The sequence below is a fragment of the Babylonia areolata genome, chromosome 5 (genome assembly GCF_041734735.1).
Source record: "Babylonia areolata isolate BAREFJ2019XMU chromosome 5, ASM4173473v1, whole genome shotgun sequence".
NCBI lineage: Eukaryota > Metazoa > Mollusca > Gastropoda > Neogastropoda > Buccinidae > Babylonia > Babylonia areolata.
The window spans coordinates 36,015,767-36,038,120 of record NC_134880.1 but is presented as its reverse complement, the minus strand read 5'-3'; the positions used below and the strand labels follow the sequence as shown (position 1 = coordinate 36,038,120).

Below are 22,354 nucleotides of genomic sequence, written 5' to 3'. Positions count from 1 at the left end.
CGACAGTTGTAACTAATGATAACAGTCTGGGTCAAATTTTTCAGAGAGCTCCTTCCAGTGTGCATCGAGTCTGTTCTTGAAAGCATTGACTGATGGGGCTGTGACCACACTGTCTGGCAGGCTGTTCCAGGTGGCGGTTTCGCGCTGAACGAAGAAACTGCTTCTGATGTTGAGTCTGCAGTGTGATCTGTCCAACTTCAGGCTGTGCCCTCTGGTATCTCTGCCTTGGAAGTAGCTGATGTGGGGGCGGCTGGTCAAGTACAGGCCATGCGTGTATTTGTACATGTCGATCATATCCCCCCTGAGGCGGCGGTGCTCAAGACTGGGCAGGTTCAGTGCAGCAAGGCGCTCTGGATACGGCTTGTCCTTCAGTGATGCAATGAGCTTGGTGGCACGCCTCTGTACATCCTCTAGTTCGCAGCACAGTGTCTTGTGTCGAGGTTGCCATGCTGTGTGTCCATACTCGAGAATCGGGCGAACTAGAGACTTGTATAGCTGGATGAAGACTGCGGGAGTGAGAAAGTCAAATGATCTTCGGATGACTCCAAGAAATCGGTTTGCTTTTGTAGTCGCTTGGTTGATGTGGTTCTTGAAGGTCAGGCCTTTATCAATCAGGACGCCAAGGTCCTTCGCTACCTCACTTTCTGCTAGTTCCACCACTATCAGTTCCCCTTGTCCATCATGGCCTTTCATGTGGTACTTCCTGTCTGTCTTTGGGTTCCCCATTTTCATGACTGAGCATTTCTCAAGACGAAACCGCATTTGCCAGTCTGTTGATCACTCATGAAGTCGATCCAGATCATCCTGCAGTGTTGCCGTGGCGGTGTCATCGTCGTTTCTTGCAAAGACCTTCGTGTCATCAGCGAATAACTTGATATGGCTCTGGACATGTCGGGGCAGACCGTTTATGAACAGCAAGAACAGAACTGGACCGATGACGCTGCCTTGTGGAATGCCGCTTGTCACCTCTCCCCTCTCTGACATCGCGCCGTTGACACAGACTCGCTGCGATCGGTGGCTCCAGAAGTCCTGGATCCACCGGAGGACATTTCCTTTGATGCCGTGGGCTTCTACTTTGGCTACAAGTCTGCGATGTGGGACACTGTCAAATGCCTTCATATAGTCCATGTATATTGCATCGACTCCTCCTCCTGCATCCAGGGCTTCCGTCCAGATGTCGAGAGTGTCAAGCAGCTGCGTCACGCAGTGGTGGTGGTAGTAGTAGTAGTAGTAGTAGTAGTAGTAGTAGTAGTAGTAGTAGTAGTAGTAGAAGAAGAAGAAGAAGAAAAAGAAAGAAAAGAAAAATCGCCATGTCATGACTGCTTAAAAAAACCAAAAAAAAACACAACAACAACAACAAAAATCTCAACCTGTCCATATCGATTCAATACAGCAGTAACGTTCTTTCGTGTAACGTGTTACTGAAAAATAACATAAACTACAACAAAAACAACAACAGCAACCAAAACAGCAACAACAGCAACCAGAATAGCAACAACAGCAACTCCCGACATTGCTGCCGTCTCTGACTCACTTTGCCTCCAGGGCCAGAGCTATCAGGCCGGCCGCCAGGGGCGCACTGGCCGAAGTGCCCGTATGATTCTCCGTGCACGCGTCACGCAGGTCCGTCGTTACCTGCACGTGAAGTGACGTCATGGGTCAGTGGCATTTTAACGCCGTGCCGGCTACAGTCTTTACGTACTTAGCTATGACACAACACTGAGAGCATTTAGTTCTGGTTATCCTATCGCTGCACAGAAAGAACTCGCACAACAAGGACCCCGGATATGTTGGACAGTGATGGAACGAATCTAAAAAAACAAATGAAGAAAAACGATTTGCTCTGCGCGAACCTTCAATGCTGGAAAGTAATAAAGTTCTTTCTTTTATTATTATCATTATTATTATTTTATTTTTTTTTTATAAACATCAAACCTTAGACAAAACTAAGAAAGGCGTGGATGAATTAGATCAAAATTGAATGCAGATTGGACCCACAAAAACAAATGAAGAAAAAAGAATCGCTCAGCGCAATCCTTTAATACTGGAAAGTAATAAACTTCTTTCTCTCTCTTTTTTTTTAAACATCAAACCTTAGACAAAACTAAGAAAGGCGTGGATGAATTAGATAAAAATTGAATGCAGATTGGACCTGATGATGACAACACAATAGATGATCCGGATGAAGTCATTGCAAAAGATAAAAAGCCACTGCTCCTGGCCTCCGCAATGTTTACTACAAGAGTGGACACACAGCCTCTCAAGGCTCATCAAAATACCGGAAGTGGCATCGCCAGATAAGCAGATTCTGTATTCCCAGCAAAGCGAAGTTCTGCAGAAAAGCTTATGGATGGCATAAAAGCGAGGAAACTCTCAAGAGATCTTGAAAAAAAGACACATTCTCCATTTTAAAATCAAGGGGAGTACAGAACAGGTACGTTTACATGGGAATATGCGGTTGCTTTCTCATATGCAGTTTATGAAAGGTTTCAAAGAAAATAAGAAACATTAGTAGAATCAACTGACTTGGAAGATGCACATAATACAGTCCAGTTTGCACAACACAAGGAGCTGCTACTGAAGTACTGAGTGAGTATGACATCACTGTAGCAGCAGCACTTCAAGAATGGACTATCGCCCAACGTTTTGTCTCCTCCCTATCAACTTTCACACGACAGGACCTGCAGATTTGAATAACCATGGAGTAGGTCCGTGTGCTCGTCTCACATTACTTGTTCTCAAAATAATTTGTTCACTTCCTTCTGTCTACCTACCTACCTACCTATGTATTTATGTATCTATCTATGTATCTCTCTATCTATCTACCTATCACAAACTGTACATTCCGCGCGGGTTAGGTTTGCAAGGAAGTGAGACCAAGAGAAACTGCAATAACATTAACAATAATGATAATGATGACAATAATAATATAATAATAGTAAGAAGAAGAAGAGAAACACCAATAATAATAATAACAGCAATAACAAGAACAACAATAATAATAATAACAATGATAAATTTGAAACAAACACAAACACAATAATAACACCAAATTAATCCTAGAACATTTAACACATCACTGCGAGCCCTACCATGACACAGCCCCCCCCCCCACTCCCCCCATTCAAACGGCACCCACGATCTGTTTCTCCGCCCCGGACCCCGAGCTGTAGGTGGTGGCCAGAGTGGAGGAGCAGGACTCGGAGTACCAGGGCACGTTTCCCTTCTCCGTGCAGCTGGAGATGGACAGCGTGAAGATGCTGTTGGTGTAGCCGTCACAGTTACAGTTGTCCTCGTCACGCCCCCCGTTCCCTGACGCCCACACGAAGATGGAACCCAGGCCGCCTCGGCCCTGTCACACCCTTCTTTTGTCGTCACCGTCATCACGGGGGTGGTGAGGGTGAGGGTGGTGGTGGTGATGGTGGTGGTGGTGGTGGCGGTGGTGGCGGTGGTGGTGATGATGGTGGTGATGGTGGTGATGGCGGTGGTGATGATAATGGTGGTGGTGGTGGTGGTGGTGATGGTGGTGGTGATGGAGGTGGTGGTGGTGGTAGTAATGGAGGTGGTGGTGGTCGTCGTGGTGGCGATGATGGTCGTGGTGGTAATGGAGGTGGTGGTGGTGAGGGTGGTGGTGGTGATGGTGATAATGATGCTGATGGTGATAATGATGGTGATGATGTTGATGATCAAGATAATGATGTTGATAATGATGGTGATGGTGATAATGATGGTGAATATAATGGTGATGATGATGGTGATAATGATGGCGGTGGTGGTGGTGGTGATGATGGTGATAATGATGGTGATGATGATGCTGATAATGATGGTGATGATGATAATCATGGTGGTGATGATGGTAATGATGATGGTGATAATGATGGTGATGATGGTGGTGGTGATGATGGTGATAATCATGGTGGTGATGATTGTGATAATGATGGTGATGATGATGGTGATAATGATGGCGATGGTGATGATGATTGTGATAATGATGATGGTGATAATGATGGTGATAATGACAGTGATGATGATGGTGTTGATAATGGTGATAATGATGGTGATTATGATAATGATGGTGATGATATGGTGATAATGATAGTGATCTTGATGGTGATGATGATGGTGATAATGATGGTGATGATGATGGTGATAATGATGGTGATGATAACACAACTAATAGGGGGGGTATGTTGAAGAAGTATGTTGTGACAAAACGTTATACAACACAATACAACGACACTAACGATCAGGATTACAATGATGTACCACTTCAAAAGAAGAACAACAACCACAACAGTTGTTTATTTTCCTCAGAATCTTCTCTCTCTCTCTCTCTCTCTCTCTCTCTTGATATTTCTATAGGGGTTAGGGTGTGAACGGGAGGGGTAGTACCTCTAGAGGGGGGGAAGGGGGGGTCTTGTCACGCTCTTCCGGGAGTGGTTCGTCCTCTGTTAGTCCCCACCGGCACCCAGCTCTCACTTATTGGTCCTAGAAGCTGCTAGCATGCGGCAGCGCCCAACCCCGGGCAACGGCTTTGACAGGCTAGCTAAACTAGGTGAGGGTAGCCGACGGGTCTCAAACCCTCGGTGAGTTAGGGCTTGTCTACCCAAGCATGTGAAGACTGGATCCGGCGGACTCTGCGGAAGAAACCTCATGGTTCAACGGAGAGGAAGGCGGTTGCAGCAGAACACTGTGTGGAGTGCTGAGGGCAGGATGAGGCACATAGGACATCCTGGTCATCCACTGCATCCGTTTCCATCTCCAGTCGTCTTGACCTCGTCTTGCCACTGGATACAGATGGTCTCGGACAAGAGAGTGAGGTCGACGGTGCGCAACTCCTCCTCACTATAAACAAAGTCATCGGGCAAGTCATCAGTCATCCTTCCGCCCATACCATCAGTTTCCCCAAGCCCTGTGGCGACAGGCGAGCGACGAAACGACAGATGTGGATACACTGGCAGTCGTAGCCGCGGACCTGCACACAGGCGGCTCAGGCCATAGGGTCGTTTTTCACCGACTGGAGCAGCGGTGGAGATCGGCAGCCCCCTGAGCGACTGAGCAGCCTTCTCCAGGACAGCGCTGCTCACCTCCATGGCATGAGGAAGGGGCTAGAAAAGGTGCCCTAAACATTACCTGCTCCACACCACCCTAGTCAGCATACCGCGGCTGACGGGGACCCTACTCAAGCGGTCGACACACAAAGGAAAGAAAGAAGAAAACAAGGAGCACCCCATTGACCATTGCCACATGGAACGTGCGTACGCTTCTGGACAGAGGCGACTCAGACAGACCACAGAGACGCACAGCACTCACTGCGAGTGAACTAGCCAGGTACAACATCGACATCCCTGCCTTAAGTGAGACCAGACTGGCAGAAGAAGGCGAACTTTGCGAGCGAGGCGCAGGCTACACCTTCTTTTGGAGTGGTCGCGGACCTGAAGAGAGACGTGAGGCTGGAGTTGGCTTTACAGTGAAGACAACCCTCGTTGGCAAGCTGGCTGACCCCCCGAAAGGAGTGAACGATCGCCTGATGACGATGAAACTCCCTTTATGCAACGGGAAGAAGTTTACCACCATTGTCAGCGCCTACGCGCTCACCATGACCAACCCGGATGAGATCAAGGACAAGTTCTACGGGGACCTGAACGCTGTCATCACTACTGTTCCCAACGCAGACAAGCTCATCATTCTTGGTGACTTTAACGCGAGAGTTAGCTGTGACAGCACCTCCTGGGAAGGCATGATTGGGAAGCATGGGGTTGGCAACTGTGACAACAATGGTCAACTACTTCTCCAGACATGTGCCGAGCACGACCTTCTTATCACAAACACCGTCTTCTGCCTCCCTACCCGTAACAGGACGTCATGGATGCATCCTCGCTCTGGGCATTGGCATCTCATCGACTTTGTCATCGTCAGGAAGAGGGACAGTAAGGCCGTACGAGTCACGAGGGCCATGTGCGGCGCCGAGTGCTGGACAGACCACCGCCTTATCGTCTCCAAACTCAACCTCCGCATCCAGCCCAAGAGACGGCCTCAGGGCATGAAAGCACCCAAACGCCTGAATGTCAACAAGCTGGAGCTAGGCAACATCAAGCAGAGCTTTGCTGACACCCTGGAGGAACGCCTTGAGTCCACCGTGCTGGACAACCAGAATGTGGAGGCAGCATGGGGCGCACTGCATGAGACGGTGTACAACACTGCCGTGGAGTGCCTGGGCCTTCTGTCAGGAAGCACAAAGACTGGTTTGATGAGAACTGCACTGAGATCAAGCAGCTGCTAGAAGACAAACGCCAAGCCTACAGAGCCCACACTGAAGATCCCAAGTCACAGTCAAAGAAAGACATACTGAAGAGCGCACACAGCACCATCCAGCTGAAGCTGCGGCAGATGCAGGATTTCTGGTTGAGCAACAAAGCTGATGAGATCCAGGGCTTTGCAGACAGGAACGACATGAAGAACTTCTATAACGGCCTGAAAGAAGTCTACGGTACCACCACCTCCAGATCTGCTCCACTCCTCAGTGCTGATGGTTCTACCCTAATCTCTGACAAGGACGGGATCCTTGAGAGATTGGCTGAACACTTTGACAGCGTACTGAACCGCCCTTCCACCATCAATGGTGAAGCCATCGACCGACTCCCCCAGGTGCCAGTCAGTGAGTCGTTGGATGCCATTCCAACTTTGGAGGAGACCCAGAAAGCTGTCCGTCTGCTATCCAATGGCAAAGCCCCTGGCTCAGACTCCATTCCAGCTGAGGTCTGTAAAGAAGGTGGTATGGCGCTGACTGAGAAGCTTCATCAGCTATTCCAGCTCATCTGGCAGCATGAGGCAATTCCACAGGACTTCAAAGACGCTTCCATCATACACCTGTACAAGCGCAAGGGAAATCGTCAGGCCTGTGACAACCATCGTGGAATATCCCTGCTGTCCGTCGCAGGCAAGACTCTGGCCAGAGTGCTACTCAACCGTCGCATAGCGCACCTTGAGCAAGGTCTCCTACCAGAGAGCCAGTGTGGCTTCCGGTAAGAACGCGGGACTATCGATATGGTGTTTGCTGCCAGGCAGCTCCAGGAGAAGTGTCAGGAACAGAACGCCGACCTTTACTCCACCTAAGTCGATCTGACCAAGGCCTTCGATACTGTTAGCAGAGATGGCCTTTGGAGAATCATGGCGAAGTACGGATGTCCCAGAAAGTTCATCACCATCATTCGGCAACTACACGATGGGATGCTGGCTCGAGTCCAAGACAACGGAGAGACTTCAGAACCATTCCCTGTCTCCAACGGAGTCAAGCAAGGGTGTGTTCTTGCCCCCACCCTGTTCAGTCTCATGTTTTCAGTCATGCTGACAGATGCCTTCAGAGACGCTGACGTAGGCATTGGCATCAGGTACCGCACAGATGGCTCACTCTTTAACCTCAGGAGGCTTCAAGCAAAAACCAAGGTGAGGACAGACACCATCAACGACTTCGTGTTTGCTGATGATTGCGCTCTCAACGTTGCCTCCGAAGCTGACATGCAACACAGCGTCGACAAGTTCTCTGCTGCCTGTGACAACTTTGGCCTCACAATCAGCACAAAGAAGACTGAGGTGATGCACCAGCCAGCTCCAGGAAAGCCTTACGTTGAACCAAACATCTTCATCAACGGGCAACGACTGAACGCGGTGGACAAGTTCACATACCTGGGCAGTACACTCTCTCGCACAGTTGTCATCGACGACGAGGTGAATGCCAGACTCGCCAAAGCCAGCGCTGCCTTCGGCAGACTCCATAAGAACGTTTGGAACAGGAGAGGCATCATCCTGGAGACGAAGCTCAAAGTATACAAGGCCATAGTTCTCACCACACTGCTCTATGGATGTGAATCAAGGACGGTCTACAAACGCTACGCCAAAAAGCTGAACCACTTCCACACCACCAGCCTCAGAAAACTTCTCGGCATAAAGTGGCAAGAGAAGATCCCTGACACAGGGGTGCTCACTCGTGCAAACTTGCCCAGCATCTACACCATCTTGATGCAGGCCCAGCTGCGCTGGGCAGGCCATTTAGTTCGCATGCCAGATCACCGGCTCCCCAAGAAACAGCTGTACGGCGAACTCCAGCATGGCAAGCGCTCCCATGGAGGCCAAAAGAAGCGCTTCAAAGACACTCTGAAAGCTTCTTTGAAGGCCTTCAACATCAGCCACGACACATGGGAGCTGAATGCAATGGACAGACCAAAGTGGCGTTCAGCTGTCCACAAACGCGCCAAATCCTGTGAGGCCAACAGAATCGCTGCAGCAGAGCAACGCAGACAGGCCAGGAAAAGCAGTGCCAGCAAGTCCCCGACAGCCGCCACCATCCTCTTTCCACACTGCGTCAGAACCTCCCGGGCGCGGATTGGCCTGACCAGTCATCTGCGCACCCACAGAGCCCACCCCACCCACCTCCAGGATGACTAGATGGTCCTCGTCGATCCCGACGGACGAACCACATATAACACACACACACACACACACACACACACACACACACACATATATATATATATCGAGAGAGAGAGAGATGGTTCTAGGTTCCTCCTCGCGTTCACCCCCCACCTCCCCCCTCTCAAATAAACTGATCTCCACCCCTTCATTCCAGCTAGACGTTTCTATACAGTCAGAGTGCTCTCTATCTGTCTCTCACTATGGGTATCTCTCGTCCAGTCTTTTGTCTATGGTTATCCACTACGCCCCCTCCTCCCCATCCTCCTACTCCTCCCCCTCTCTCATCCACGTCTTTCTGTGTCTGTCTCTTTCCCTCTTGCTTCATCCTAGTGAAGTCTGTCTCTTTGTCTCTTTCTCTTCTAACCCCCCCCCCTCCTGTCTCTCTCTCTCCCTCTCTTTATATATATATATATATATATATATATATATATATATATATCCTCTTTTTCTCTGTCTCCCTCTCTATATCTCTCCTTCCCTCCCCCCCCTCTCTCTCTTTCTTTCTTCCTTTCTTTCTCTCCCAATCTCTCTCTCCATTTCACTCATTGTGTCTCTTTTACTCTCTCTCTATTCTAAACCCCCTCAATAAGTCTGTCTCCCCGACCTCTCTGTCTCTCTCTGTCTCTCCCCCCCCCCCACTACCCCCTCTCTCTCCCCCTGTCCCTCCACTCTATACCATCTCACGGGACTCGTTCCACTTCTCTTTGCCTCTCCTTCTTTTCTCCCCTACACCCCCCCCCCCCCTCTCTCCCTCTGTCTCTCTCCCCCCCTCACCCCCCCCACCTCTCTCTCTGTGTCTCTCTCTCCCCTCACTCCCCCTCTCTCTCTCCCCCAGTCCTCCCACTCTATACCATCTCACGGGACTCGTTCCACTTCTCTCTGCCGCACTTCTTTACATTGTAACCCTCTCCCTCTCCCCACCCCCCACACACCCTCCCCCCTTTTCCCCAAGTCCCTCTCTCCTCTCTGTTGTCTCTTCCGTTCTTAATGTCATCCCCACAATGACGGCAACAGGGGAGTTCACTCTGGAAACTCCGGTCTTTGTACCACAAACCATGGAAAAGCACTCTCCGGGACAGTGAGTCTGCAAGTCCCCTTCATCTTCACACGGGAAACAGCTCTCTTCTTCCTTTGTTTGTTTGTTTGTTTGTTTGTGTGTGTGTGTGTGTGTGTGTGTGTGTGTGTGTGTGTGTGTGAGTCTCATCAACACACATACTCACATACACACAGAAGACACATACACGCACGTACACGACCTCACACGCACACATACAGACACATACACACATACATATAAATACAGTCTCTCTCTCTCTCTTCTCTCTCTCTCTGTATATATATATATATATATATATATATATATATATATATATATATATATATATATGTGTGTGTGTGTGTGTGTGTGTGTGTGTGTGTGTGTGTGTGTGTGTGTGTGTTCGGATACCCACTTGCTGATTGGCGGTGGTGGTGGTGGCGGTGTAAAGGGGGGCTATTTGATCTGTACTCCCGCTACCACTTCTCTCGTCTCTTCTCTCCCCTCCCTCTCTCAGCTTCTCTTTTTCCCTACCGTCCCCCCACCCCCACACCCCTCGCCCACCAACCCCCACTCTCTCTCTCTCTTTCATTCTTTTCCCCCTTCTCCCTCCCCCCTCTTCCCCCACCCCCTCTCCTCTTCCTCCCCCTCTCTCTCCCTCCCTCTCTCCCTCCCTCTCTCTCTTCATCCATCCATCAATCTATCCATCTACTCACTCACCTACCACCCTACCTACCTACCCACCCATCCATCTTTTTCTCTGTTCATCCATCCATCCACCTACCCACCTGCACACCCATCTTCAGACTGAACCACCTCAGTGATGCCTTCTTTCTCTCTCTCTCCACCCATCCACCTACCCACCTCTCTCCACACTGCCCCAGTGATGCCGTCGTAGAAGGCTTTCTTTCTCTCTGTCTCTCCACCCACCCATCCACCCAACCATTCACCCACCCCACACTGCCCACCTTCGTAATGCCTTCTTTCTCTATGTCTCTCCATCCATCCACACATCCATCTACCCATCCATCCACCCCACACTGCCCACCTTCGTAATGCCTTCTTTCTCTATGTCTCTCCATCCATCCACCCATCCATCCACCCCACACTGCCCACCTTAGTGATGCCTTCTTTCTCTCTGTCTCTCCACCCACCCATCCATCCACCCCACACTGCCCACCTCATTGATGCCTTCTTTCTCTCTGTCTCTCCACCCACCCATCCATCCACCCCACACTGCCCACCTTAGTGATGCCTTCTTTCTCTCTGTCTCTCCATCCATCCACCCATCCACCCACCCATCCATCCACCCCACACTATCAACCTTAGTGATGCCTTCTTTCTCTCTGTCTCTCCATCCACCCACCCATCCATCCACCCCACACTGCCCACCTTAGTGATGCCGTCGTAGAAGGCCTTCCTGGCCAGAGTGGCGGGTCCATCGACAGTCCTTCCGTCATCATCTGGCCCCCAGGAGGCGCTGTAGATGTGGATGTGCTGAGTGTTGAGGCTCAACGACTGGGCCTCCACTGAGTCCGTCACGTCCCCGTCCAACATGCGTACTCCTGAGGCAGCCAACAGGGGGGATATAGGCTGTGTCCATTGGGTTTTGTTATTAACTGTATGATCGTCAGTCGTTTTATAGACTGTCCATTGGGTTTTGTTATTAACTGTATGACAGTCAGTCGTTTTATAGGCTGTGTCAATTGGGTTTTGTTATTAACTGTATGATAGTCAGTCGTTTTATAGACTGTCCATTGAGTTTTGTTATTAACTGTATGACATAGTCAGTCGTTTTATAGACTGTCCATTGGGTTTTGTTATTAACTGTATGATAGTCAGTCGTTTTATAGACTATGTCCATTGGGTTTTGTTATAAACTGTATGATAGTCGTTTTATAGGCTGTGTTAATTGAGTTTTGTTATTAACTGTATGACAGTCATTCGTTTTATAGGCTGTGTCAATTGGGTTTTGTTATTAACTATATGATAGTCAGTCGTTTTATAGGCTGTGTCAATTGGGTTTTGTTATTAACTATATGATAGTCAGTCGTTTTATAGACTATGTCCATTGGGTTTTGTTATTAACTGTATGATAGTCGTTTTATAGGCTGTGTCAATTGGGTTTTGTTATTAACTGTATGACATAGTCAGTCGTTTTATAGACTGTCCATTGAGTTTTGTTATTAACTGTATGATAGTCAGTCGTTTTATAGACTGTGTCCATTGAGTTTTGTTATTAACTGTATGATAGTCAGTCGTTTTATAGACTGTCCATTGAGTTTTGTTATTAACTGTATGACAGTCAGTCGTTTTATAGACTGTCCATTGAGTTTTGTTATTAACTGTATGATAGTCGTTTTATAGACTGTGTCCATTGAGTTTTGTTATTAACTGTATGATAGTCGTTTTATAGACTTTGTCCATTGAGTTTTGTTATTAACTGTATGATAGTCAGTCGTTTTATAGACTGTCCATTGGGTTTTGTTATTAACTGTATGATCGTCAGTCGTTTTATAGACTGTCCATTCAGTTCTGTTATTAACTGTATGATAGTCAGTCGTTTTATAGACTGTGTCAATTGGGTTTTGTTATTAACTGTATGATAGTCGTTTTATAGGCTGTGTCAATTGGGTTTTGTTATTAACTATATGATCGTCAGTCGTTTTATAGACTGTTCATTGGGTTTTGTTATTAACTATATGATAGTCAGTCGTTTTATAGACTGTCCATTGGGTTTTGTTATTAACTGTATGATAGTCGTTTTACAGACTGTGTCAGTTGAGTTTTGTTATTAACTGTATGATAGTCGTTTTATAGACTGTGTCCATTGGGTTTTGTTATTAACTGTATGACAGTCAGTCGTTTTATAGACTATGTCCATTGGGTTTTGTTATTAACTGTATGATAGTCAGTCGTTTTATAGACTATGTCCATTGGGTTTTGTTATTAACTGTATGATAGTCGTTTTATAGGCTGTGTCAATTGGGTTTTGTTATTAACTGTATGATAGTCAGTCGTTTTATAGACTATGTCCATTGGGTTTTGTTATTAACTGTATGATAGTCGTTTTATAGACTATGTCCATTGGGTTTTGTTATTAACTGTATGATAGTCAGTCGTTTTATAGACTATGTCCATTGGGTTTTGTTATTAACTGTATGATAGTCGTTTTATAGACTGTGTCAATTGGGTTTTGTTATTAACTGTATGACAGTCAGTCGTTTTATAGACTGTGTCAATTGGGTTTTGTTATTAACTGTATAACAGTCAGTCGTTTTATAGACTGCGTCAATTGGGTTTTGTTATTACCTGTATAACAGTCAGTCGTTTTACAGACTGTGTCTATTGGGTTTTGTTATTAACTGTATGATAGTCGTTTTATAGACTGTGTCTATTGGGTTTTGTTATTAACTGTATGATAGTCAGTCGTTTTACAGACTGTGTCTATTGGGTTTTGTCATTAACTATATGACAGTCACTCGTTTTATAGACTGTGTCTATTGGGTTTTGTTATTAACTGTATGATAGTCAGTCGTTTTACAGACTGTGTCCATTGGGTTTTGTTATTAACTGTATGATAGTCAGTCGTTTTACAGACTGTGTCAATTGGGTTTTGTTATTAACTGTATGATAGTCAGTCGTTTTATAGACTGTGTCTATTGGGTTTTGTTATTAACTGTATGATAGTCAGTCGTTTTCGACTATGACCATCAGAACAGCAGAGGAGATAACTGCTGTCCTGACTAGCTGGGCTAGAATTCGATTATAGCGGAGAGTGTCTTGCCCAGGTTACATCCCCACTCTCTCGGCCAAGAGGATTTTATGACAGTCGGCGTTGGGATGGTTCCCAAAGGTCAACTTGCCCCCAAGTCTGCAGTACTTAGAGCCAGTGCAATATTGCCTCCAATGAGAGTCACCGTGGACTGAAAACAATTCCCAACAAACAAACTTGACCTTCAGAGTGTAGGAACCAAGAGGTCGTTAAACTCCACTCGTATCGTAATCTGTTTTTTTTTTTTTAACAACGAACAGTGAAACTTTAATTCCAAAAAACCCCACAGGGGCACATGGATATAAAAAAGACACATACAATCATACCATTACGGAGAAAATGCAAAGAGCAGCGCGGACGCAAAAAAGAAAAAGAAAAAAGAAAAGAAAAAAAGAAAAAGAAAGAAAAAAGAGAGTGAGAAAAGAAAAGAAGATAAAAAAAGAAGAAAAGATTAAGCAAGACAATGAACAAACAATCAATCCTTTTTACAAACTCACTCATGCAATCAATCCTTTTTACAAACTCACTTATGCAATCAGTCCTTTTTACAAACTCACTCATACAGTCAATCCTTTTTACAAACTCACTCATGCAATCAATCCTTTCAAAACATATTCATACTGAAAATAAGATTTAACCAACAAATGAAACCAAAATGAAATAAAACATTTTATAAATGATATATCAAATTGTACAGGGCCACAATGTTTACGACTGCGACAGATCATATCCAGGTACACGAGCAAACAATTCAAGTATTCATTTATGATATGATTATGTTCTCATTTGAATATACATGTATGTGTGAGGTGACAGTTATAATCAGAATTCAGCTAATATAGTTTTAATGAATCTATCCATTTTGAACAAAACATCTTTCTTTTTAGAGCACATCAACGTTTGATACTTTAAGGCATCTGGGCGTACATAGAAGAAGGATTTTAAGAATGTTTTACGACTGTCACCAAACACTGGACACAAAAACAGGTAATGATATTCATCTCCAAGTTCGTTACAATCTCACTTGTTACACTTTCTTTCATTTCGTTCTGTTCTCAAGAATCGCCCTTTTTGAATTGGTAGCTTGTGGTTCAAAAGTCTAAATTTTAACAGAAACCGAGCAGTATCAAAATGCAAAGAAACCAAGTATTTTTCGAATTGAAACCTATTCTTATACATACGGTAACTGTAAAATAATTCGTTCTGATTAATTTCTGTATGCCATGTCTGTGTGTATTGATCCTGAATCCTTTGCTTAATTAATGCCCCAAACCTATGTGGGGAATATCGTGCAACGTCCCACTGATTTATCCAGAGGCCACCAAACCCAAGAGCATTTAATTCTCTTTCAACAGCGTACAAGTATGTGAAAGAGTATCCAGCCTTTTCTTTTAACTTAAGCATAAAATAGTACATATTACTAGAAAGCTTATTTTTATTAACAGGGTCTGTTAAACGGAACCAAAAAATTTCAGCATTCGTTGCTTTGCTTGGACTTCTAATGGGAAGTGACCAAGTTCGCCAAAAATCATTCATTTATTTATTCTATTTCAATGTCAGGTCAGGTCTCTACCTGCCACAGGTACCATGTAACCCTGTGCTACCTGTCACATGCGGGCAGATGGAGCTCGACAGCCCGGGAAGGCAGTCCATCTAAGACAAGGAAAAGTCTGAAGTAAAACCCATGAAGTGCTAAGGAATGCAGGACAGTCTCGACATGCATTGACCCTGGGTCCATGGCCATGTCCCGACTTTCAGTAGCCGCGCCCCCGTGCCTCCGAGGAAGGTTTTTGAGCCAGAGGCTAGGACAAGGACAGTCTGATATAAAACCTACGACCTGAGGACCTCACTGTCACCGTCCCAGCTTGCTAGGCTATGGCAGATGAACCACGGGTGTAAAGGGTGGGGCCAGTACTGCGCACACTGCACTCCACCTAAAAATTCCATTGCGCAGGCTTGAAGGACACGTCCACGTCCGCGCCACCAACTATTCCAGACTTTCCCTTGCAACCGCTGCGGCCGACTCTGCTTTTCCCGCATTGGCCTTGTCAGCCATGAGCGTGCCTGCATCAGACGTGGACAACGCCCTTCCTAGATCTTCGTTAGCGAAGCCAGGCCATGATGATTTATTCTATTTATCTTTTCTTTCTTTCTTTGTTATGCTTACGTTGAGTGGGGTGTTGGCATAGTGGCAACGCGTACGCCCAGGAAGCGAGATAATCTGAGTGCTCTGGTTCGAATCACAGTCGCCAGTATTTTATCCCTCCCCCCCCCCCCTGCCACCCCTCCCCCCCCACACACACACGGCATACAGGCACTAGCATGGTGTTAGTCAAATGCATAGGAAAAAAAAGAGAACAAAATGAAAGAAACAAACACACACAACACACCGCACTGCAGACCAGAATGGGGGGTAGAGGGTGAGGAAGGTTCTCAGTCAACCATACACATTTGACAAACAGTATCATTTGACAGACAGACTGAGAGAGAGGCAGACAGACGTACCGCCAATCCTGGCATTGTAGGCCACCCCCACACTGCAGACAAAGTTGTCAGCCTGGGCCGCCACCTCTCCCGCACACCGTGTTCCGTGCCTGGGACACACACACACACACACACACACAGAGTCACACACACACACACACACACACACATACACAGTCACACTCTCTCTCTCTCACACACACACAGAGTCACACACTTACACAGTCACACACACACACACACACACACACACACACACACAGTCACACACACACACTCGCGAGTGAAAACACACATACACAAATAATTACCATTTAGAAATATGTCTTTGGTAATAGAATGAAAAATAAATTGCAGTGAATTTGATTATATATATATATATATATATATATATATATATATATATACACAGACAGAGAGAAGGAATGGATGAACGACTGTATGAATATATATTTTTTTTAAATACATAAATCAAATACAAAAAGAAATCAAATCAAATGAAAAAGAAACCTCCAAACTAGAAGACCTCTTCGTCCGCCATTCATCACTTTTGGTTTGCTCAGTAACTCCGTGCAATTATCGTTTTGACTGGATTCATAACCAGTCTGTCTCTCTATATGTACGTCTGTCTGTCTCTGTGTTATCGTTGTCTCTCTTTTTCTGATACTCTCTCTCTCTCTCTCTCTATATATATATATATATATATATATATATTTGTGTGTGTGTGTGTGTGTGTGTGTGTGTGTGTTTGCGTCGGATGAGTGTATGACCGTTGACCAATTTCATTTTTCAAATCGCATCGGAAAAGAGATAGAACGTGATAAGACTTGACATTCAATGAACACAGATTCTGATATAATCTCCCTTATCACAACGTTGTTATACACACAAATAACACATACAGTAAACAAACAGATTTCTCAGCCTAAACAAGGCGAATAGATGGATGCAAAACACTGATAAATATTTAAACAAACAGATGACGTACCTACACACATTGAAACCCCTGCACACCCTCACCTCCTAACCAGTCCATGTGATGGTCTTTAAGCGTGTACTGTACTTATGCAGGATTCAAAATGGACAGATTTGCATCTAAACATACTTCAAACTGCATCCAGTCAAAGCCAAACCCCAGTTTTTAAACGGGTCCCATAGCCCTTAACGGCAATGGCGGCAGTGAATTCACACCATCTTTCTGTGGGTCGGCATAGAAACACGGGGCACTATCCTCTCCTTCCGCCATTTCAACCTTCCTCGGCCAGTCAGGTATCCTTTCACACCTGGATGGACTGATGAGAATCGGGGTAAAGTGCATTTCCCAAGGATACAACACCATGCCGAAACAGGGCCTCGAACCCTGATCCCTCAACTCCACCCCCTGACGGCTTCTGCCAAGACACTTCCCCAACCCCAGTTTGAACAAAGTGCTGTTGTGACCAGAACTGAAGTATTGGTTTTATCGTGTACAAAATGGAGTTGCTATTCTGCCTACTTAAACGTAACAAGCCTTTTCGTCAAGACTAAATGAGGCGCAGCTAAAATGAATTCGCCCGGACACCGCAGATACCCAATCCCATAATGCCTCCAGCTCCTGATAAAACTGTAACTGCAGTCTAATCCTTGCTAACCTCGAAAAGATCCATACACTGTAACTGCAGTCTAATCCTTGCTAACCTCGAAAAGATCCATACACTGTAACTGCAATCTAATCCTTGCTAACCTCGAAAAGATCCATACACTGTAACTGCAGTCTAATCCTTGCTAACCTCGAAAAGATCCATACACTGTAACTGCAATCTAATCATTGCTAACCTCAAAAAGATCCATACACTGTAACTGCAATCTAATCCTTGCTAACCTCGAAAGATCCATACACTGTAACTGCAATCTAATCCTTGCTAACCTCGAAAAGATCCATACACTGTAACTGCAATCTAATCCTTGCTAACCTCGAAAAGATCCATACACTGTAACTGCAATCTAATCCTTGCTAACCTCGAAAAGATCCATACACTGTAACTGCAATCTAATCCTTGCTAACCTCGAAAAGATCCATACACTGTAACTGCAATCTAATCCTTGCTAACCTCGAAAAGATCCATACACTGTAACTGCAATCTAATCCTTGCTAACCTCGAAAAGATCCATACACTGTAACTGCAATCTAATCATTGCTAACCTCGAAAAGATCCATACACTGTAACAGCAATCTAATCCTTGCTAACCTCGAAAAGATCCATACACTGTAACTGCAATCTAATCCTTGCTAACCTCGAAAAGATCCATACACTGTAACTGCAATCTAATCCTTGCTAACCTCGAAAAGATCCATACACTGTAACTGCAATCTAATCCTTGCTAACCTCGAAAAGATCCATACACTGTAACTGCAGTCTAATCCTTGCTAACCTAGAAAAGATCCATACACTGTAACTGCAATCTAATCCTTGCTAACCTCGAAAAGATCCATACACTGTAACTGCAATCTAATCCTTGCTAACCTAGAAAAGATCCATACACTGTAACTGCAATCTAATCCTTGCTAACCTAGAAAAGATCCATACACTGTAACTGCAATCTAATCCTTGCTAACCTCGAAAAGATCCATACACTCTGTGATAAACGAGAAGAAAGACAGATCTGTTGTTCGTCGTCATGAGATTCCTCTTTGAACGGCAACGTTTTAAGTCCGCGATGAAGTCTCCAGAACATTACAAAGTGGTGTGTGAAGGCGAAACAGGTACCAGTCACACAACGAGTATACCCGGGATCGACGTCCTTTGAAGCATTCTCTTAACAAACACACTGCGGTGTTCATGGAAAACACACACCCATAAGCGCGAAAGCACACACACACACACACACACACACACACACACACACACACACACTGATTCTCATATCTGATAGCTTACTGATAGCTCATCTCTTCTGTCGAGTTCGTTCCAGTATTTCCCGACACCTATCAGCTACATCTGAAGAGTCTTGTCTTTCCAGCTTGCTGCAAGCAATGCGTGATAATCTATGTGTTTTTGTTTTGTTTTGTTTTGTTTTGTTTTCTCTGCAGGAGTTTAGGGCTGAAAATGATTTACTGTTCCATTCTCACTGGGAAGAATCTGACGTTCCGATAGACAGACAGGAGCAGATGGATGGGCAAGGACAAACAGCAGGCTGTTTGCTGATCAAGTCAAATGCTCTTGTCGACAATCACACACACACACACACACACACACACACACACTGAAGCGGATTACATTTATTTCGAGAAGAAACATACATGGTCAACTGATCTCGATGACGATGACGATGATGATGACGACGACGACGACGGTAGCAACGATGATGGTGATTGTCGACAAGAGCACTTGACTTGATCAGCAAACAGCCTGCTGTTTGTCCTTACCCATCCATCTGCTCCTGTCTGTCTATCGGAACGTCAGATTCTTCCCAGTGAGAATGGAACAGTAAATCATTTTCAGCCCTAAACTCCTGCAGAGAAAACAAAACAAAACAAAACAAAACAAAACAAAACAAAAACATAGATTATCACGCCTTGCTTGCAGCAAGCTGGAAAGACAAGACTCTTCAGATGTAGCTGATAGGTGTCGGGAAATACTGGAACGAACTCGACAGCAGGGATGAGCTATTTCTTGTCTTGGCACGGGAAACCTAACCCTTACTGTTTTTTTTAATTTTTTATTCTTCTGACATATATTTTGCACTGATAACCAGACTCTACCCCCTGGTCCTCCCCCCACTCCCCCACTCCCTCCGTGTTGTGTGAACAGAAAGCTAACGACAACCACCAAGAGCCACAGCCAACATTCCTACAGAGCCAGCAAACAATCTGCTAACACTTTAAACTCAGCCGTGCTTTTTGCTGATCGGCAAGTTTTGTCTGTGAATAACGAAAACAAACTTTCCACCTCCCCCCACCCCACCTCCCACACACACCTCCGCTCCGAGAATTCAAACGGCGCCTTCGTTTTCGACATCAAAGTCCCCTGGCTTTATCGCGGCACCGAGGCTGTATGGAAATCAGCTAATCACCCAGCTCAGAAGATCAAACACCGCCACAGCTTTCCAATTCCCCGGACCGCTGACGGGTTTGTCAAACGAGCCAATCAGCACTTCAGGCGTGCAGCAAAGGACCAATCAGGGATGAGAGGGAAGGTGAAGAAGTGAGCTGTCATGGCGTCGAGAGAGACAGACAGACAGAGAGAGACGAGAGAGTGAGAGAGACAGACAGAGACCAATAGACAAAGACAGACAGAGACCAAGAGACAGAGACAGACAGAGACAAGACCAAGAGATAGATAGATAGACAGAGAGAGAGAGAGAGAGAGAGATAGGAGAGACAGAAACAGAGAGAGAGAAGTGAAGCATGAACAGACAGGTATGGGGGTCAGTGTTGGACACACGGATGTCGACAAGATGGTGTCCATTCCTCCATGGAATGCCTGCACGTGAACCCCGCCAGGTCTGTTTCCTGCTGGGTTTTGGCAAGCGGGGCCCACCCGTCTGTTTCATGGTGAGCTGTAGGGAGAAGGTGCTACACGTCTGTTTCATGGTGAGCTGTGGGGAGAAGGTGTCACACGTCTGTTTCATGGTGAGCTGTGGGGAGAAGGTGTCACACGTCTGTTTCATGGTGAGCTGTGGGGAGAAGGTGTCACACATCTGTTTCATGGTGAGCTATGAGGAGAAGGTGTCACAAGTCTGTTTCATGGTGAGCTATGAGGAGAAAGTGTCACAAGTCTGTTTCATGGTGAGCTATGAGGAGAAGGTGTCACAAGTCTGTTTCATGGTGAGCTATGAGGAGAAGGTGTCACAAGTCTGTTTCATGGTGAGCTATGAGGAGAAGGTGTCACCCGTCTGTTTCATGGTGAGCTGTGAGGAGAAGGTGTCACAAGTCTGTTTCATGGTGAGCTATGGGGAGAAGGTGCCACACGTCTATTTCCTGGTGAGCTGTGGGGAGAAGGTGCCACACGTCTATTTCCTGGTGAGCTGTGGGGAGAAGGTGCCACACGTCTGTTTCATGGTGAGCTATGGGGAGAAGGTGCCACACGTTTATTTCCTGGTGAGCTGTGGGGACGTGTCACAAGTCTGTTTCATGGTGAGCTGTGGGGAGAAGGCGTCACCCGTCTGTTTCATGGTGAGCTGTGAGGACGTGTCACACATCTGTTTCATGGTGAGCTGTGGGGAGAAGGTGTCACCCGTCTGTTTCATGGTGAGCTGTGGGGAGAAGGTGTCACCCGTCTGTTTCATGGTGAGCTGTGGGGAGAAGGTGTCACCCGTCTGTTTCATGGTGAGCTGTGGGGAGAAGGTGTCACACGTCTGTTTTATGGTGAGCTGTGGGGAGAAGGTGTCACGCGTCTGTTTCATGGTGAGCTGTGGGGAGAAGGTGTCACCTGTCTGTTTCATGGTGAGCTATGAGGACGTGTCACACATCTGTTTTATGGTGAGCTGTGGGGAGAAGGTGTCACGCGTCTGTTTCATGGTGAGCTGTGGGGAGAAGGTGTCACGCGTCTGTTTCATGGTGAGCTATGAGGACGTGTCACACATCTGTTTTATGGTGAGCTGTGGGGAGAAGGTGTCACGCGTCTGTTTCATGGTGAGCTGTGAGGACGTGTCACACATCTGTTTCATGGTGAGCTATGAGGAGAAGGTGCTACACGTCTGTTTCATGGTGAGCTGTGGGGAGAAGGCGTCACCCGTCTGTTTCATGGTGAGCTGTGGGGAGAAGGTGCTCCACGTCTGTTTCATGGTGAGCTGTGGGGAGAAGGTGCTACACGTCTGTTTCATGGTGAGCTGTGGGGAGAAGGTGCCCCACGTCTGTTTCATGGTGAGCTGTGGGCAGTGGGGGCCTTCCCACCCTTTCAGTTCCCTCGGTTCGATCTCTCTGTCTCTGTCTCTGTCTCTCTGTCTGTCAGTATGTATGTATGCCTGTCTGTCTGTCTGTCTGTCTCTCTCTCTCACGGCAGCAGCGCTATTGATTATTTTCTTATATCTGAAAATTTACGAGCATGGTATGATCTACACATTGATGATTGTTTATATTCATGGCACCTGCCAGTTGTACTAAATTGTAAAAATAGTCACTGCAATGAAAAGAGTCAGGAACCAAAGGTGGACTGCTCTGATGAAAACAGGATTATCTGGAATGAGGAAAAGTTGCAGATATATAAAGAGGAGACAGACGGCAATGAATTCAAAGATAGTCTGAGTGAAGCTCACGGTATGCTACATTTAGATGTTGATAGCGGGGTTAAATTATTCACAAACGCTCTGTGTGGAGCAGCTGCTTGTATGGTTAGAAAGGTCGGGAAAACTTAGAAACAATTTAATGACTGGTTTGATATGGAATGCAGGCAGCACAAGAAACGGGTCAGAAGACTCCTTAAGAGATTCCAAGAATGTAAGACAGAAAGCGTTAAGAATCAGCGGAAAGAAGACTATGTTAAGGAGAGGAAGGATTATGTTAAGCTACAAACAACAAAGAAACGAGCGTATGAAGAAGAAAGATTAGAAAAATTAAGAAACTGCGACCATGACCCTAAGCTGTTCTGGTCAATAATTAAATCAGT

The 22,354-nt window shown here is 46.0% G+C and overlaps 1 protein-coding gene across 3 annotated transcripts in view; it reads right to left on the bottom strand.

The window, feature by feature from the left end:
• The window catches only part of LOC143282043 (uncharacterized), a 217,888-nt gene that overhangs the window by 25,215 nt on the left and 170,319 nt on the right, over positions 1-22,354 (bottom strand). For all 3 annotated transcript variants that reach the window (XM_076587474.1, XM_076587477.1, XM_076587475.1), the window contains exons 7-10: positions 15,789-15,877; positions 10,901-11,073; positions 3,140-3,352; positions 1,535-1,635 (exon numbers count right to left, since the gene is read on the bottom strand). In XM_076587474.1, the coding sequence (XP_076443589.1) occupies positions 1,535-1,635; positions 3,140-3,352; positions 10,901-11,073; positions 15,789-15,877 (576 nt within the window). The remainder of the gene's footprint in view (positions 1-1,534; positions 1,636-3,139; positions 3,353-10,900; positions 11,074-15,788; positions 15,878-22,354) is intronic.